Source organism: Solanum pennellii, chromosome 3, assembly GCF_001406875.1.
Source record: "Solanum pennellii chromosome 3, SPENNV200".
Classification (NCBI taxonomy): domain Eukaryota; kingdom Viridiplantae; phylum Streptophyta; class Magnoliopsida; order Solanales; family Solanaceae; genus Solanum; species Solanum pennellii.
This window is the reverse complement of record NC_028639.1, coordinates 11582315-11603591: the sequence shown is the minus strand read 5'-3', so window position 1 is coordinate 11603591 and position 21277 is coordinate 11582315. Positions and strand designations below refer to the sequence as shown.

At 37.0% G+C, this 21277-nt stretch overlaps 1 protein-coding gene across 1 annotated transcript; it reads left to right on the top strand.

The window, feature by feature from the left end:
- Nucleotides 1-19475: 19475 nt before the first annotated feature.
- On the top strand, nucleotides 19476-20474 carry LOC107013198. The gene is made up of 2 exons (XM_015213171.1): nucleotides 19476-19618; nucleotides 20276-20474. The coding sequence occupies exons 1-2, from the start codon at nucleotides 19476-19478 to the stop codon at nucleotides 20472-20474; spliced, it is 342 nt and encodes a 113-aa protein (XP_015068657.1).
- The last annotated feature ends 803 nt before the right edge of the window (nucleotides 20475-21277 follow it).

Below are 21277 nucleotides of genomic sequence, written 5' to 3'. Positions count from 1 at the left end.
AGAGAAAAAAATGTTTGAACTTTCAGAATCTTCAAAAATATCCAATAGGGGAATCTGGAAGAAGAGGCATTGTATCATACCATTCAACAATGTATTTGAATTCATACTTCTTTTGGAATACATCTATTGTATACATGTTCATTGTTTTAACACGTGTTTTCAAAACTTGGATAGTTTCATTTACTTTGCCTTATATGCATGGCAACAACCACTAGTAGTTTCAGTTTTGACACATTGTACATGTTAAAATTTGAAAATAATTGAGTGGACTTTAACGTGACTTCCCTTGTCAAAATTTATTCCTCTAATCCTCTTATAGTTCGCATTGTTCGTTTTTCTACTTTTTTTCCATGAATCATAATGTTTTCTAACTTTTTAATGTATACACCTCTTAATCATTACATCGGATCAGGTATGCTTCGCCTTTAACCCAGAGCGATTTAACATGAGGAGAAGCTACACAATATAGCAGACATAAACTATAATTTATAGTACTCAGCTATATTTTAAAATTTGTAATGTTTACGACTATAATACTATTTTATAGCAAAAGGTTAGTTTATATAAACTTGACATATTATACTACATATATCAAGCTAATGCCCAATTATATGCACTCTCTCTCTCTCTCTCTCTCTCTCTCTATCTCTCTCCCTCTCTCTCTCTCTCTTTCTCTCTCTCTCTCTCTCTCTCTATCTCTCTCTCTCTCTCTCTCTCAAAGACAAACATTACCCAAAAATCAAATCAAACTCTAGTTATGTTCACTTCCCAAAATTATGATTTGAATAAAATCAAACTCTAATTTCATTTTCTTCCTAAATAGTGACTTTTAAGGTGAATAATTACATAGAATCAGGTAACTTCTTTTTAGTTGTTTCAAATTATTTATTTGAGTTAATTTTTTTTCTTATTTTTGTATTTGTACCATTGGATTTCATTCAACTTATTCAATTTCAATTAGGAGTAATCAAAAGAAACTTCTAAAATTGATATTCTAATGGTAGAACAAAGGAGGGTTATAAGATACAATATAATACTCATTCTTTGGATGTTCCTCTTTTTTTGGCAATTGAGATACAAACAAAGATTTCACAATAAATCATACCGACACAACTACATAGTCAAGATCAAGGGTCAAAGTGTGTCAAGAGAAAAGAAAGTGTTGAACTTTCAAAATCTTCAAAAATATTTGATAGAGGAATCTGGAAGAAGATGCATTGTATCATAGCTTTCAACAATGTATTTGTATTCATACACTTTTTGGAACACATCTATTGTATACATGTTGATTGTTTTAACACATGCTTTAAAAACATGGTTAATTTCATTTACTTTGCCTTATATGCATGGCAACAACCACTAGTAGTTTCGATTTTGACACATTGTACATGTGAAAATTTAAAATAATTGAGTGGACTTCGACGTGACTTCCCTTGTCAAAATTTATTCCTCTAATCCTCTTATAGTTTGCATTATTTGTTTTTCTAACTTTTTTTCCGTGATTCATAGTGTTTTCTTACTTTTCAATATATACACCGCTTAATTATTTCATCGGACCAGGTATGTTTCTCCTTTTACCCAGAGCGATTTAACATAAGGAGACACTACTCAATATAGCAAACATATACTGTACTTTACAATATTCAACTATATTTCAAAACTTTAAATGTTTATGACTATACTATAAATTTTACGGCAAATGGTGAATTTATATAAATTTAGCATATTATATGGAATATATCAAGCTAATGTCCAATTATATTCAATATCTCTCTCTCTCTCTCTCTCTCTCTCTCTCTCTCTCTCCTCCCCCCCCCTCCCCTCCCTTACCTTTTTCTCTTTACTTATTTCAAATCAAATCAAACTCCAGTAATGTTTCCTTCCCAAAATTATGATTTAAATCAAATCAAACTGTAATTTCATTTTCTTCCGAAATTGTGACTTTGAAGGTGAATATCCATCAGGGTTAGAATTACATAGAATCAGGTAAATTCTATTTAGTTGTTTCAAATTATTAATATTTTGAGTTAATTCTTTTTCTGTATTTTTATCATTGAATTCATTCAACTTATTCAATTTCAATTACGGTTAATCACGAAGAACCTCTAAAATTGATATTCTAATGGTGGAGCAGGGGAGGATTATAAAAGGTAATATAATATAATGCTCATTCTTTTGGATGTTCCTCTTTTTTGTCAATTGAGATGAATAAAAAAAGATTTCACAATAATTCATACTGACGCAACAACTAGGCAAGATCAAGGGACAAAGTATGTCAAGATAAAACAAAGTGTTGAACTTTCAAAATTCAAAAATATCTAATAGAGGAATCTGGTAGAAAAGTCATTGTATCATACCTTTCAATGTATTTGAATTCATACTTCTTTTGGGACACATGGAATAGCAGGGTTCGTCGTTATGAAGATCCAATGAGGAAAAATTTTGGGTCGAAAAACTCTTTCGTACTATTTGAATTTTTTCCAACCTCGTCTACATTTGGACAAAATTAGAGTATTTTTGGTGTGGGAAAATTTGTAACAATTGGGTGAACATTTTATAATTTTATTGCATGAGTAGTTAGATAACTCGTTAAAGAATCTGTACGATTTTACAGAATTTAATTCGGGCGTCTATAAATCTAGGAATTTATCTTAGCGTGAGAAGTATTTTATGAGTGTCGTGGGTTAGAGGTGTGTTGTAAAATGGGGATTTTGTAACTCTTGAGATAACTCTCTGTCTCAGGAATCCCACCATGGCGGGCATTTTTACCGATGTGGCGGGGTGATGGCCGTTGGCGGGCAGGACGCAAATTAAAGTCATCAATAAATCCCAAAATGACCTCATTATGCACTTTTTGAGCTAAATAATGAATCTCAGGCAACTCCTACTCTTTTTTCACCATTCTTGAGGCTAAAGGTAAGCTTTTCACTCCCCGAATCTGTTTTTCGATCGTAGAAAGTAATATAATGGGTTAATAATGATGGGGAAGGGTTTTGATGTAGATTCTATGGTGGAAACAACCCTAAATTAGATGATCGGTATCATGGATTTGATATAGGATTCATATAATTGTAAGTAATATGGGTAATTAGTGATTGCTTACTGATTCCTGTATTATGTTGATTATTTGTAGACCAAGAACAAGTGGAACGAATCTGGAAAAGGAAGGATCAAGTTTATTAGGGTTTCAATCTTGTTTCGAGGTAGGTAATGGTTGTTATTGTATGGTTTTGTGATGTATTATTGTTATTGCTTTATTGTGATACATGTATGTACGCGAATGTTGCATTGTTGAATCCACACTAGTTGAAAATGATATAGATGAATGATTATATGCCATGAATCACTCTTGATTGTATGACTTGAAAGTATACTTGTGTTTGTGATTGTGGCGTGTTAATGGATTGGATTGCCACATTTTGACATAACTATCTTGGATCGGATTGCCACGTTACGACATATATTACTAGGATCAAATTGCTACTTTCTAACATAAAAATGGGATCAAATTTCCATGTTCCAGCAAAATTATGGGATTGGATACCACGTTACGGTGCACTAACAGATTGGATTTGTGTTCTATGAGAGGACCAACTACTTGTGATAAATGTGAAATTGTTGAAGCATGTGATACTCAATATTGTATATTTTTGATATATTGGATGATTATGTTTTTGTAATTAACTTGTTTATGATGCACTTAGTGGGATAGTCGCGTGATCCTACCAGTACACAGTGGTTTTGTACTGATACTTCACTTGCTCTTATTTTTGTGAGTACAGAGCATCTTCCAGTGACTATTGACAGACCTCGCTTAGAACACCTGTGATCATTGCGTTCGAATTCAAGGGTGAGCCAACGTCTTCTGGGCTGCTTTGGATTCTCTTTGGGTCTATGTCTACATTTCAAACTTAGACTAGTTCTTAGATGTTTAATGTTAGTTTGGGTTACGACCCTTCTTGTTTGACTTGATTATTGTTAGTGGTTTGGTACATTAACTTTCAGGTTCTAGGTTTTTAATCCCGCATTTTTTTAGTTAGACCTATAGAATCCTTGTTGAAGTTTATGGAAACCTCTTACTTAGTTTATTTAACTTGTTTTCATAACTTAAATGCCTTAGTTATTACTTTAGTTGAATGGACTTTACTTGTAGTAGTGGTTGTCCTATCAGAGGGTTAGTGTGGGTGTTAATCACGATGGTTTGGGTCATGAAAAAATTGGTATCATAGCCTAGGTTCATTTATCTCGATGTACCGAAATGAATATAATAGAGTCTCGAGGAAGTGTACGGGGATGCCTTCACTTTTCTTCAAGACGCTATATGACTTTAGGAAATCTCTGTTTTGTCTCCTTTTGTGCTAAAACTTGGGTCCAATTGGTATTTGGATGATACAAATTGGTATCTAACCTCCTTCACTCTTTTGTCTGCAAATGATTAATACAATATTTGACAATGTTCATCCTATCACTCCCGTCAATGCTCAAACTGAGGAACTTGTGGGGAGAGGTCGCAGTCGAGGTAGGGGTAGAAGAAGATATAGTTGTAGAGGTCGTGGAAGAGTAGCACCTATTGAAAAAAAGGTATTGGTTGAGAATGCTCATGTGAATGAGAACCCTTCTGCGCATAATGAGGAGTTAGAAGAGGATATTGATGTTGGATGTGTTGAGGAAGTTGGACGCGAGAAAGAGGTGCCGGCAGAGACTACAGTTCTTGAAGGGTTTGGTTGGTCGTGGAATGCTCCCCGCTGTCCAAGCAACTCAGCCTCCCGCCAATACTCCTAAAGCTAGAACTACTCCTAAGGTGAGTAGGACAGGAGGCAATCATGCTTTCTTCCATCCTTTGTTAGGTACTGTTATGACTGGAGCAAGGTGGTACGATTGTGGATGCTTATGAGGCCAAGTTCAATGCTTTGTCTAGCTATGCTACTCAATTGGTGACTATAGAGGATGAGAGAATCCGCTTATTTATTAGGGTTTTTGGATTCTGAATTTCAAGTATTATCTGTCCATATTACTTCTGTATGGAGGATCTTCAATGAGGTGACAGATTATGTTAAAAAAGAGTAGGGGGTGAGACGATACGGTTAGTCTAAGGCGTTGGCCAAGAAATCCAAGAATTATGAAAATTTTTAGCGCTCCTATTTAGAGGATCCGGTAGACCAATGCTGGCAGCCAATCCAATTCATTACGCTATGCCCTCCTTTACAGGTAATTAATCAGGGACTTCATCTTATAATTTTTAGGATAACTAGGGAGTCGCACCTTCGACGAGCAGCAAAACATATTTTGATCCTACTTGCTACAATTGTGGAGAACCTGGGCATATGAGGAGAGATTGTCCCCATCCATGTGTATTGGATTACGTGCAGAATCCATCTAGAGAAGTGGTACCCGGGGGGAATAGTAATAATGGTAAAGGATGTCCACAAGGTGGATGAGGAGGAAATCAGCGAGGCCGTGGAGGTAGAGAAAATGGTGGTGGAGGCAAAGGTAATGTATAACCATGTAGGGAGGTAGCTCATCAAGATGATAGGGCTCAGTGTTATGCTTTCCCGGGAAAGAATGAGGTAGAGGCATCAGACGCGGTAATCATAGGTATTGAATTTATGTATCCGTGAGATTGTCCTCAGAATTTGATATGATTTGTGATGTTCTTGATTCCCCTATTCATGTTTCTACACCAATTGGAGAGTCAGTCATAGTTATTCGTGTCTATCGTGCATGTCTTATTTGGTTTATTGATTTTTAGACTTTAGCTAATTTGGTGATTTTGGATATGAGTGAATTCGACATAATCTTAGGCATGACTTGGTTGTCACTTTATTTTGTTGTGTTAAATTGTAATACTAAGTATGTGATTTTAGGAATTCAGGGAAGGGAATAATTAGAGTGGGTTTTGTCACATCCGAGAAGTACCCCTATACGTAACTGGCATCGTCGTCCTCGGAGAGGACTAAGAAGCCTCTTAGCATTCATCATTACATTTCATAGGTTAAAAGTGCGGAAGATTAAACTTTTCATCTACATATACTTCATGAGGTTTACTTAGACCTCTTTCTTACACATAATATATTTGTAACGAGTTTACTTAGACTCCTCGTATAAGAAAATTACATGGTCTTCTACTTTTATGTCACATATATGTAAAAATACACAATATATTATTAGTAGGGGTGTCTCATATTAAACCACCTAAACAGAATTGAACAATACGGGCATAGCCCTTAAATCAATGCATAAATGCCACTTAGGGCTTACAACAATATCTTGAAACAACAAGAGTGAAATGATTGTCTCTAGACTATAGCACCGTAACATAGGTAGAGTGAGAGAAAGTCATCATCCTCGGAACTTGAGGACATACCCACACTTGGAGAAATGATCCTAGACTTCCTTGCAAATTGGTCACGAACCCTTCAACAACCGGAACATAAAATGTTGGGAAAAGGGAGATATAGGGGTTATCACATCACTTGTACTGAGTATGGAAACCTATGCACACACAATATAGAAATCATGCTAAAAGGGACATTTTTTTAAAAACCATGCCAAGTTACTTTGAAAATCCTGATGCACAATCAATAACACATATAGGAAAACAACCACATATTCATTAAGACAATAGCATATTTAACACAAGACCTCCATAATCAAGTATAACTAAGTCAACATGTTTAATAGCACATTAGAAGCATAACCAAAGCAACTCCAACATCATGATACAACACAAAACATGTTCAATAATTCATAATGTAATAATATATACAAGATCCTTACTCATAACTCACCATTAAGTCTACAAGTGCAATGACCAACTAAAGCCCCATAGCCTTACTCAACCAAGTAAACCCAACAAAGGACCATACGATATGCCTAGAATCACATAACATAGTCTCAAGGGTAGTCATCATCATATTTAGCAATATAGACCAATAGCATGTTCATACATGAAACCGACATCATATAGTATCATCAACATGTAAAGTCAAAACATACATTTCATTCACTTTATAAGAGCATAAAAACATAAGAACATCCTTCTAAGACTTCCCTCAAGGCTAACTCGTGCAATGTTTAGGTAAAGTCTTATGCCCCTACCTAGACTAAGTCAAACCCCTATGTTCCCAGTTAGAGTTCACTTTGTTACTTCATGTTACTTTCTGTAACATCTTTCCTTAACCGACATAGACCACATGAGCTAATCAGGAATCCGGTGTCATGAAACCCTACACCGAAAGAAAGTGGATTACTTGCCAAGGTAGTACCAAAACATAAACAGAGAATCTAGGTGGATCCACTAGCTAGTATTCTTATGGGGGAAACATAGTTCAAGAAGTAGGAGATGTGCTTGGGACCCTCTTTATGCTACATGCATTATAGTCTCCAATCTCATGAGTACAATAGTGAACCTGACTTCCCTATGTGGGAAGGGACACTCCTCACTACTAGTTCACTCGGTGCTAAGCTAGAGTCTCTTTTGAATGTCTTTCTTTAACAATCATAACATATTTTTTATCATAGGAGAATTGCTCCTTGTACAGTCATAGTCATTACCTCAATAGTAATTGCATGAGAACACCTTTCATTACAATCTTCATAGGTGAGATTAGCACATTAACATCATACATGAGTAAGGCACATAGGTACTTCATAACAAACCTTATATCATTACATCTTAAGAATAATCTCACAATTTCATTATCAAGATATTTCAATTGCACTATCATACCACACCTACTTAATCCAATTACAAGACATATTTCAATTGAACTTTATCACCAAGTATAAGCCATCGTAATTGAAGTAAAGGTTTAGGATATCAAGACTTACACAATCTCATTCAAGATTCATCATCATGGTATTACCATCAACCAAGTCAATTCAATCCAATAATAGGTCATCAACCAATAGTATAATACACAATAATGAAGTCAATCGCATCACTACAACTCAATTCGACACTAGTTCATAACCTAGGGTTAGGGAGTTGGGTTAATTTCATGATCTATTCGACAAAATAGGTTAAATCATCAAGAACTAGAATAATAGAATCATCATACATCATAATAGAATCATAAATCAAAAGAAAACGTATACAATACCATTTAGAAGATCTAATTCATATTAGAAAGAAACCTATATAAAATCATCTTTTTGAAAACCAATTTTGGAAGAACCCTTTAGGGAAAGGAATAACAAAGGTGAAGAGTTCCCATAACTTGTTATTTGTTGAAGATTGATGGAGAAAAGCACTCTTCTTGCTTTCTTAATGACCTTGACCTAGCCCTTCAATGGAGTTCTTCTTTGGGAGAGAGAAAGTAGAGCGAAGGAAGAGCAATTGTGTTTGGGGAAATTGTGGGTGTTAAGTTGGGTTTAGGCTTAGGGTAGTTTATATAATTATTTAAGTAACTTATTTAAACACCCCCTAATATCTAATTAACCCCCTAACTAACCAACTTAATTAAATGAACCAACTAAAACTTCCTGACTTACGAGATCCCGACCTACGGGCTGTAGGTCAGTTTATGGGCAGGACCCCCACCGTCCTGTGCAACCGTAGATTTGGTCAGAGAGTTCTCATTTTTACATTTTGGAAAATTTTCCAAGTGACCATTGATGGAGGAAATCGACGCCCCGTCGATTGGACCACCCTCGTCGTCTGCCATCGTTGGTAGACATTGTCTTTGACAGCTTTTTGGTCAAAATGGAAGGGGCCTCCTCAAGGACCCCTAGGGTGGTCCTTGGGGAGTCGTACCTGGATGTTTGAACCCAAAACCTACTCTAATATGTTTAATACACCTTTTCACCAAATTTCATAAATTTCTGACTCTTAAAACCCCGCGAAATAGGCCAAGGCACACTAGAACCTATTGCACTAGTCTCCGAACATCATGGACGTCCCTTGATGTTTTGCCTCTAAAACATCCTAAATGACTTTATACACTATTTTTGACCTTAAAAAAGTTTTACAACCCTTAAACACTCATATGAGGCTCTAAATTAGGTTTTGGACTTTCGGAGTGTTACATTAACCCCCCTTGGGAACATTCGCCCACAAATGACACTAAAAATCTTTTTGAAGGGAATGGATACTCAATACTAACATCCCAACCAACACACACGCAAAATCAATATGATTTACAACTCAATAATCTTAACCACAAGGCATTTACACAAATTAACTCAAAAACATCAATTGCAACACATAAGAGCTAAAAACTATAGCATGAGGAATTACTTTCTCAACAACAACATAAGCTCAACACAACATATAGAATCACTTATGCCAAAATCTCTTTCATTACATATCAACATGATCAATCTCATTTCATATAGGCAACCACATACCAAATACACAAACAAGTGCAAAATTGAGCAAAAACATTTTCATATGAAACTTCATTTTAGCAAAAACCTTTACCATAAATATGCACATCCTTGCAAAACAAGTAAAATTTAATTTATTCATTATTTTCATTATCAATAGGAAAAACTAACCTTAATCAACAAAGAGATGAGGGTAACGGGGCTTCATGTCAGCCTCGGCCTCCCATGTTGCTCCCTCAACTAGGTGGTTTTTCCATAACACCTTTACGGAAGTCACCTCTTTGTTTCTTAACTTTTTCACTTGCCTATCAAGGATTTTAACCGGAACCTCCTCATATGAGAGATTCTCATCCACACCTAGTCCTTCAATAGGAAGAATGGACTCGGGATCACCGATGCACTTCTTAAGCATGGAGACATATACACCGGATAAACTGAAGCTAGTTCACTAGGTAGTCTCAACTCGTATGCAACTTTGCCAACCTTTGCAAAATTTCATAGAGACACACATAACGAGGACTCAACTTCCCTTTCTTGCCAAATCTCATCACCCCTTTCATAGGTGAAATTTTCAAACACACTTTATCACCTTCTTCAAACTCTAACTCTCTTCTCCTATTATCGACATAAGACTTTTGTCAGATATAGGCTATTTTTAATCGGTTATTTATGATATGAACCTTCTCCAAAGTCTTGTAAACCAATTCGGGACCAAAGAGTGAAGATTCGCCTACTTCAAATGATTAAATCAGAGATTTACATTCCTACCATACAAGGCCTCAAAAGGAGCCATAGATTTAGTTGAATGACAACTACTGTTATTAGAGAACTCAACCAAATGCAAGTATTCATCCCAACTCCCCTTAAAATCAATTATACAAGCCGTAGGCATATCCTCAAGGTATTTAATAGTACACTCGGCTTGACCATCCATTTGTGGATGAAAAGCGGTGCTTAACTTTACTTGAGTACCCAACCCTTTTTGGAACGACCTTCAAAACCTAGATGTGAATTTTTCACCCCTATCAAATATGATGGATAACGGAATACCATGAGGACATACAATCTCATCTATGAAGATCTTTGCATAATCTTCCGCCGAGTGAGTGGACTTGACGAGAATAAAATGATCTGACTTTGTCAATATATCCACTACCACCCATATAGAGTCATTTTGCCTTCTAGTCCGAGGCAAACCCACTACGAAGTCCATATTAATGTCTTCCCACTTCCAAGTGGGAATTTGTATTTCTTGGAGTAAACCACTCGACTTTAGGTGCTCGGCCTTCACTTGCTGACAAATTGGACATTTTGCAACAAATTCCGCTATGTCCCTTTTTGAACCATCCCACAAAAACACCTCTCTAAGGTCATGATACATTTTAGTAGATACCGGATGAATGGAATAACGGGAACCATGCGCTTTCTCAAGAATCTGGTTTCTCAAGTCATCAACATTGGGCACACACAACCTACCTTTATACCTCAAGACACCATCGCCCCCTAAGGACAATGACTCAATAAGCTTACCAAGAAACGATTTCTTCAAATCCATCAATGATTGATCAAGGTGTTGATTAGACTTCACCTCAACCATCAAAGAATTTGGAGTTATGATGGACCATAAAACCACCATTTAGAGAATCTTCCAATCTAACACCCAATATAGCCAACCTATGAACATCTTTCACTAGGTCTTTCTTGGATTCTTCTACATGAGACACACTACCCATGGTCATACAACTCAGAGCATCTCCAACCACATTGTCTTTGCCCGGGTGGTAGAGAACACCCATGTCGTAATTTTTCAACAATTCCAACCATCTTCTTTGTGAGAGATTTAACTCCTTTTGAGTAAACACATATTGAAGACTCTTGTGGTCGGTATACACATCATTATGAACACCATACAAGTAATGCCTCAATATTTTCAAGGCAAATACCATAGTCGCTAACTCAAGATCATGAGTTGAATAATTCTTCTCATGCACCTTAAGTTGTATAGAAGCAGAAAATATCACTTTCCCCTGTTGCATAAGGAGACACCCTAAGCCCACTTGAGATGCATCAAAATATACAATGAAACCCTTTGTACCCTCCAGTAAAGTCAACACCGGAGCGGAGGTAAGCCTATCCTTCAAGATTTGGAAGCTTCTTTCACATGCCTCCGACCACTCAAATTCACACTCTTTTGGGTTAAGGTAGTCAAGGGAGAAGCAATGGACGTCAAACCATTCAGAAACCGCCTATAGTATCAAGCTAGACCCAAAAAGCTTCTAATGTCAGTTGGAGTCAATGGTCTAGGCCAATTTTTGTCCGCCTCATTTTTCCTTGGATCAACCTCAACTCCCTCAGTAGAGATGATATGACCAAGAAACGCCATCGACCTGAACCAAAACTCACATTTTCTATACTTGGGAAATAGTTGGTTCTCCTTAAGCACTTGCAACACCACTGTTAAATAGTCCATGTGTTCACCCTCATTTTTCGAATATACAAAGATGTCATCAATGAAGACAATGACAAATGAATCTAGGTAACTTCGAAACACCCTATTCATGAGGTCCATAAACGCCGTCGGGGCATTAGTGAGACCAAAGGACATTACTAGAAACTCATAGTGACCATATCTAGTTCGAAATGCCCTTTTTGGTATATCCTCATGTCTCACCCTAAGTTGGTGACACCCTGATCTCAAGTCAATCTTAGAAAAGTAGCTTGCTCCTTGGAGTTGATCAAACAAGTTGTCAATCCGAGGGAGAGGATACTTGTTCTTATAGTGACTTTATTGAGTTGGTGATAATCAATGCACATTCTAAGGGACACATCCTTATTCTTCACAATCAATACCGGAGCACCCCATGGAGAAATGCTAGGTCTAATGAAGGATTTGTATAGTAAGTCCTTGGTTGAGCCTTCAACTCTTTCAGTTCGGCCGGAGCCGTCCGATAAGGAGGAATTAAAATGGGATTGGTATCCGGTAGCAAGTCAATATCAAAGTCAATTTCTCGTTCGGAAGGGATTTCGGGAAGGTAATTAGGGAAGACTTTCAGAAATTCCCTCACTACGGGGACTAACTCAATGGGAGGATTTTCAGAGTCTAAATCTTTGACTCTTACAATATGGTATAAGAAATCTTTTGAGATCATCTTATAAGCCTTTAGACAATAAATGATATGACCTCTAGGAATAGAATTTCCCCCCTTCCACTCTAAGACGGGTTCGTTTGGAAAATTGAACTTGACAATTCTTGTTCTACAATCAATGGAAGCAAAACAATCATGCAACCAATCTATCCCCAAAATGGCATCAAAATCAACCATATCAAGTTCTACTAATTCAACATGAGTAACTCTATTGGTCAACTTTATGAGACAATTTCTATACACCCGTTTTGCAACCACCGACTCACCTACCGGGGTAGTCACCACGAAAGGTTCATTTAGGACATCGGGAAAAATATCAAACTTTCTGGATATCAAGGGAGTAACAAAGGATAATGTAGCACCCATATTAATAAAAGCATAAACATCAATAGAAAAAACTTGCAACATACCGTTCACCACATCGGGAGAACTCTCTTGTTCACCCTTGAGCGAAGTGCATAAAGTGAATCTTTCTTGGAGCATCAACATTAGAATCACTCGCTTGTGCTTGACCACTACTGTTGTGTTTACCCTTTATGTTAGGGCAGTCTCTAACCTTGTGTCCACTCTTGCCACATCCAAAGCAATTGTATGTCCCAACAAGGAACTCACCATAATGTTTCTTACCACTTTCCACAAGTTGACTTCTTAGTTGTTGAACTAGTACCTCTTCTCTTTTGAGATTTAGGGTTAGACACACTATCATCACGAGCCTTGGGAAATTTGGAAGGAACTTAATTGGAGAACCTCTTCTTGAACCTAGGCTTGTCTTGAATTTCCAACCTCCCCTTTGAAGAACCACCACCACAAGACTTAACCCTCTTGGCCTCTCTATTCTTCTTCCTTAGCCTACTCTCTTCCACTTGTAGAGCATGAACCATGTGACGATAGATATTCATATTATCATGAAATATAGCCGAACGGCATTCTTCCACCAAGTCATCGGATACCCCCACAAAAAAATGACTCATCTCATCCCTTGGGTTTGAAACCAAGTATGGAGCATACTTGGAAAACTTAGTAAACTTCAAAGAATAGTCAATTACAATCATACCTTTTTGTCGAAGGTTGATGAATTATTCTACCTTAGCTTCCCTCATCTCTCTAGGAAAGAACCTATCAAGCAAAAACCTCTTGAAGATCTCCCAAGTCACCAGACCACCTCTTAGAACCCTATTATCTCTCTATTGTGTGTACCAAGTTTGATCCACATACTTGAGTTGATAGGCTACCAACTCGGCCTTCTCAATCGGAGTCACACCCATAGCAAATAGGATCTTATACCGAGGAAGTCTTGAGGGTCTTCATCCGCATTTTACCTGAAGAACATGGGTGTATTCATTTTAGTAAAGTCTCTCAAACTAGATGCCATAGTGCTAGCATGATGAGGCAGACAGGGTCCAACCTCCCTATTCACTTGGGTTGTCATGTCTTGGACTTGAGAAGTGAAGACATTAACTTGTGAAGTTATGGATTGGGCAAAATTGATAAAGGACTCCCTTATCTCTCCATCATTTATAGGTGGAGAAACAACTGGAACTTGATCACCCATAGAAACTTCTTCAAGTAGAGGGACTTGATTGTCTTGCGGAGGAGCTTGGTTGTCATGATCCCCCGCATTGGCAATCCCTTCCTCAACCCTTTGTGTCGCTGCCTTTTGAGTATTCATACCTATAACCACAATAAAAGGTTTAGGTGAAATCACATAATATTGAACTCTATAGGCACGACATAAGAGTACAAAAAGATGAAGATTTCCTAAGCATCACATAGCCTCTTATTCATAAATGTGGTGTGCTTCAAAATTATAAATAAGAATCTACATAGACCTGGTTTAATAAGACATCGACCCTAAAAGATATTCAGACTCATGCTCTGATACCAAGTTTATTACATTTGGGAAGTACCTCCTAGATGGAACCAGTGTCGTCGTCCTCGGAGAGGACTAAGACTAGGCTCTTAGCATTCATCATTACATTTCATAGGTAAAAAAAAAGTGCAGAAAATTAAACATTTTCATCTACATCTACTACATGAGGTTTACTTAGACCTCTTGCTTATACATAATATATTCTTAGTGAGTTTACATAGACTCCCCGTATAAGAAGATTACATAGTTTTCTACTTTTATGTCACATATATGCAAAATACACAATATAGTCTTAGTAGGGATGTCTCATATTAAGCCATCTAAATGGAATAAAACAATATGGGCATAACACTTACATCGATGTATTAATGCCACTTAGGGCTTACAACAATATCTTGAAACAATAAGAGCGAAATGATTGTCTCTAGACTATAGCAATGTAACAAAGGTAGAGTGAGAGAAAGGCATCATCCTCGGAACATGAGGACATGCCCACACATGGAGAAATTATCCAAGCATTCCTTACAAATTGGTCACGAACCCTTCAACGACTGGAACCTAAAATGTTGGGGAAAGGGGAGAAATAGGGGTTATATGTACACACAATATAGAAATCATGCATAAAGGGACATTTGTTCAAAACCATGCCAAGTTACTTTGAAAATCCATATGCACAATCAAGAACATATATAGGACAATAACCACATATTCATGAAGATAATAGCATATTCAACACAAGACCTACATCATCAAGTATAACTAAGTCAACATGTTTAATAGCACATAAGAATCATAACCAAAGCAACTCCAACATCATGATACAACAGAAAGCATGATCAAGAATTTATAACATAACAACGTATACAAAACCCTCACTCATAACCCACCATCAAGTCTACAATTTTAATGAACAAGTAAAGCCCCATAGCCTTACTCTACCAAGTAAACCCGACAAAAAAAAAAAAGCAATGCCTAACATCACATAACATAGTCTCATGGGTAGTCATCATCATATTTAGCAATATAGACCAATAGCATGTTCATATATGAAACCAACATCATACAGTATCATCAACATGTAAAGTCAAAACATACATTTCATTAACTTTATAAGAGAATAAGAGCGTCCTTCTAAGACTTCCCTCAAGGATAACTAGTGCAATGTATAGGTAGAGTCCCATACCCCTACCTAGACTAAGTCAAACCCCATAAGTCATCCTAGTTAGAGTTCACTTTGTTACTTCATTTTACTTTTTGGAACATCTTGCCTTAACCCACATAGACCACATGAGCTAATGTAGAATCCGGTGTCATGAAACCCTACACAAAAATAAGGTGGACTACTTGCCAAGGTAATACCAAAACATGAATATAGCCTCTAGGTGGATACACTAGCTAGTATTCCTATGGGGGCAACATAGTTCAAGAGCTAGGAGATGTGCTTGCGAACCTCTTTATGCTACATGCATTATAGCTCCGATATCATGAGTGCAATAGTGAACCTACCTTACCTATGTGGGAAGAAACACTCTTCACTACTACTTCACTCCGGTGCTAAGCTAGAGTCCCTATTGAAATGTCTTTCTTTAACAATCACAACTTAGTTTAGGTCATAGGAGAATAGCTCCTTGTATTTTCATAGTCATTAGTTAAATAGTATTTGCATGAGAACACCTTTCATTACAACCCTCATATATGAGATTAGCACATTAACATCATTACTTAGTAAGGAACATAGTTACTTCAGAACCAACCTTATATCATTACATCTTAAGAATAATCTCACAATTTCATAATCAAAACATTTCAATCGTACCATCATACCACACCTACTTAATCCAATTACAAGAAATATTTCAATTGAACTTTATCACCAACCATAAGCCATCGTAATTGATGTAAAGGTTTAGGATATCAAGACTTACACAATCTCCTTCAAGAGTCATCATCATGGTCTTACCATAAACCAAGTCAATTCAATCCAATAATAGGTTTAATAACATCAACCAATAGTATAATACACAATAATGAAGTCAATTGCCTTACTAAAACTCAATTCGTCACTAGTTCATAACTAGTGTTAGGGACTTGGGTCAATTTCATGATCTATTCCACAAACTAGGTTAACTCATCAAGAACTAGCATAATTGAATAATTATACATCATAATACAAGAATAATAATCAAAAGAAATCATATACAATACCATTTAGAAGATCAAATTCGTATTAGAAAGAAACCCATATGAAATTATATTTTTGAAAACCAATTTTGGAAGAACCCTTTGGGGAAAGGAATCCCAAAGGTGAAGAGTTCTCATACCTTGTTATTTGTTGAAGATTGATGGAGAAAAGTACTCTTCTTTCTGCCTTAATGACCTTGACCTATCCCTTCAATGGAGTTCTTCTTTGGGAGAGAGAAAGTAGAGAGAAGGAAGAGTAATTATGTTTGGGGAAATTGGGGGTGTTAAGTTGGGTTTAGGCTTAGGGTAGTTTATATATTCATTTAACTAACTTAGTTAAATCCCCCTAATCCCTAATTAACCCCTAACTAACTAACTTATTTAAATGAACCAATTAAAACTTCACATAAAAGTGCAAGCCTGACCTACGAGACCGCGACTTACGGGCCGTAGGTCAGTCGACGGCCAGGACCCCCACCGTCCTGTGCAATCATAGATTTGGTCAGAGATTTTTCAATTTTGCATTATGGAAAAGTGTATAAGTGAATATCAATGGAGGAAATCGATGCCCCGTCGATTGGACTATGCATCATCTTCTGTCATCGTTGGTAGACATTGTCCATGACAGCTTTTTGGTCAAAATGGAAGGGTCCTCCTCAAGGACCCTTGGGTGGTCCTTGGAGAGTCGTACCCAGAATTTTTGACCCTAAACCTACTCTAATATGTGTTAGACACCTTTCCACCTAATTTCATAATTTTTTCGACTCTTAAAACCCCGTGAAATAGGCTAAGGCACACTAGCACCTTTTGCACTAGTCTCCGAATCATGACATCCCTTAACGTTTTCCCTCTAAAACTTCATAAATGACTTTTATGCACTATTATTGAATTTAACCCAGTGTTACAACCCTTAGACACTCATGTGAGGCTCTAGATTAGGTTTTGGGCTTTCGTAGTGTTACGTGTTTGGTGTACAAGTCTAAGCAAGATAAGATTATATTCTCCATTCGGGCTGGTAAATTAGTAGAGTAGGTTTGTTTGGCTTATATGGCCTATTTTAGGGATGTTGAGATTGATTCTCCATCCATTGAGTCTTTTCTTGTGGTGTTTGAATTTAGTGAAGTATTTCCTAATGACTTGCCTGGTACGCCTCCAAATAGAGATATACATTTCTGCATTGATTTAGAGACTGATACTCTTCCCATTATCATCCCTCCATATTGCATGACTCCGACATAATTCAGAGAGCCTAAGGCTAAAATTCAAGAGCTCCTTGATAAGGGATTTATTCACCTAGTGCTTCCCCATGGGGTTCTCCAATTTTGTTTGTTAAAAAGAGGGATGGTAGCATGTGAATGCATAAAGATTATCGACAATTTAATAAGGTCACTATTCGAAACAAATATACTTTTCCTCGAATAAATGATATTTTTGACCAATTGCTAGGGGAAGCAGTTTTCTCTAAAAATGATCTAAGTTCCAGTTACCATCAATTGAAAATAAGGTCCCATGATGTGCCCAAGACGCCGTTTAGAACTCGTTATGGGCACTATGAATTTTTAGTTATGTCTTTTGATTTGACCAATGCACCTGCAACTTTCATGTGTTTAATGAATGGGGTGTTCAAATCATTTCTTCATTCGTTTGTGATAGTACTTATTGATGATATTTTGGTCTATTCCAAAAGTGAGAAAAAGTGAGAAAAAGCATGTTGACCATTTTCGTATTATTCTGGGTATTCTTGGGAGACAAAAATTGTATGTTAAATTTTCTAAGTGTGATTTTTTGTTAAAATCGGTTGCATTTTTAGGTCATGTAGTCTCAAAAGAAGGGGTAATGGTAGACCATCAAAAGATTGACGCGGTTAAGAATTGGGTTTGGCCTAGCTATATGACAAAAGATAGGAGTCTTGTGGAACTCGATAGCTATTATCGTCGGTTTGTTAAGAATTTTGCTTCCGTTTCTACTCACTTGACTAATTTGACCAAAAAGGAGATACCATTTGAATGGACTGAAAAAAGTGAGGAAAGCTTCCAAAAGCTCAAGACTCTCTTGACCACCGCACCCATCCTAGCATTATCGTTCGAAGGTAAAGATTTTATTGTTTATTGTGATGCTTCACATTCTAGTTTGGGTGTTGTGTTGATGCATGATAAGAATGTTATAGCTTATGCATCGCATCAATTGAAGATGCATGAGAGGAATTATCCAACGCATGATTTGGAGTTGGCAGCGGTAGTGTTTGCTCTTACAGTGTGGCGACATTAGCTCTATGAAGCTACGTGTGAAGTTCTTATAGATCATCATAGTTTGAAACATGTGTTCACTCAAAAGGATCTAAATTTGAGACAACGAAAGTGGATGGAGTTACTTAATGATTATGATTTGACCATTCAATAACATCCGGGCAAGGCCAATCTGATGGCAGACGCTTTGAGTCAAAAAGCGGTGAGTATGGTTGGTTTAGTCGCTTGAGTGTATCCAAGCGATCTTTTGCTAAAGAAATTTAGACATTGGAGTCTAAATTCATGCAATTGGGCATCTCAGAAAGAGGTGGGGTGTTAACTAGTATTGAAGTGAGGACCACATTCATTAATGATATCAAGACTGAACTATTTCGAAGATGGAAATTTAGAGGAGCTTATAACGAAGATTGTGATGGGTAAGGCACAAGAGACTACTCTTGAAGTGAATTGTGTACTCAGCTTTAAGGGTAGAATATGTGTTCGTTGAGTAGATAGCTTGATTGAGAAATTATTGGCAGAGGCTCATGGTTTGCGATATACTATTCATTCGGGTGTGTCCAAGATGTGGTGGTCAAGTATGAAGAAATACGTAGTGAAGTTTGTGGCGAAGTGTCAAAATTGTCAACAAGTGAAGTAGAAAATTAAAGGTCAGCAAGTTTGCTTCAAAGAATGTCATTTCCGGAATGGAAGTGGAAAAGAATAGTCATGGACTTTGTGGTTGGTCTTTCCAAGACCTTAGGGAAGTTTGATCCTATTTGGGTAGTGGATGATAGATTGAATAAGTCAGCTTATTTTATCCCAGTAAGAATAGAGCAATTGGCTAAAGTGTATGTGAAAGAGATAGCGAGGTTGCATGTAGTGCCTATTTCAATCATCTCAGATCGTGGTACCCAATTCACTTCCATGTGTTGGAGGATATTGCACGATGAATTGAGAACACAACTCACTTTCAGTACAACCTTTCATCGCATACAAACGGTCAATCAGAGAGGACGACTACTCAAGTGTTAGAAAATATGTTCAGAGTATGTGTGATTGATTTTGGAGGACATTGGGATAAATTCTTATCGTTGTGCGAGTTCTCTTATAATAATATTTATCACTACAGTATAGATACCATTTGAGGCACTCTATGGGAGGGGATGTATATCACCAATAGTCTGGTTAGAGGCTGGAGATGTGAAACCTTTTAGGATTGATTTAGTGAAGGAGACTCAAGATAAGGTGAGGAGTATTTAAGCTAAACCTTTAGCAGCCCATAGTAGACAAAATAAGTATGTGGATCATAAGGTAAGAGACATGACATTTCAATGCGGTGAAAATGTTCTTCTTAAGGTATCACCCATGAAAGAGGTGTTGAGATTTTGTAAGAGGGGTAAGCTAATTCCTAGGTACATTGGTCCCTACAAAATACTTGAGTATGTGGGACCAATAGCACATAAGTTGGCTTTACCTCCTAACCTATCGAGTGTTTATCCAGTATTTCATGTGTCAATGATTAATAGGTATCATGGTAACAGGGATTATATCATCAAGTGGGACTCAATTGGGTTAGATAAGGACCTTAAATATGAAGACGAATCGATTTCTATTCTTGATCGGGATGTGCGCAAGTTGAGGACCAAGGAGATTAAGTCCATGAAAGTTCAATGGAAGCATCGTCCAATTAAGAAATCTACATGGAAAATCGAGAAGATTATGTGAGACAAGTATCCTTAGTTGTTCATCAAATCAAGTAATACTACATTTCTTCCTTAGCCTATTATTCTAAGTTTGCCACTCGGGGATGAGTGATGTGTAAATTGGTATCTAAAACACCGAGTTCCATCAGTATAGAAAAGTCAAGTAGGTAAAACTTTGGGTCGAAACTTTTTTTTTTTGCAGTATTTGAATTTTTCCCAACATAGTCTTGATTTGATAAAATTGGAGTATTGAGGTGTGGGAAAATTTGGTAACTATTGGGTGAACTATTTATGATTTTAATTGCATGAGTATTTAGATAACTCGATAAAGAATCCGCACGACTTTACGTAATTGAATTCAAGCATGTAGAACTCTGGAATTGATCTTAGCATGGAAGGAATTTTTTTAGTGTCGTGGGTTAGAGGTGTGTTGTGAAATGGGGATTTTGGAATTCTTGAGATAGCTCACTGTCTCAGCAATCCCTTCGTGGCGAGCGTTTCTATCGCTCTGGTGTCGCTGGTATGGCGGGGTGATGGTTGTAGTGGCAGGCATGACGCAAATTAAAGTCGTTAATAAACCCCTAAACGACCCTCAATATGCTCTTTTAGACTTTTTGAGCTAAGTAACTAACTCAAGGCGACTCCTAGTCATTTTTCATCATTCTTGAGGCTAAAATAAGTTTTTCACTCTCCGAATCTATTTTTTCGATCAGTAGAACGTAATGAAATGGGTTAATAATGATGGACAAGGGTTTTGATATAGATTCTTTGATGGAAACAATTTTAAATTAGATGATTAGGATCATGGGTTTGATCTAAGGTTCA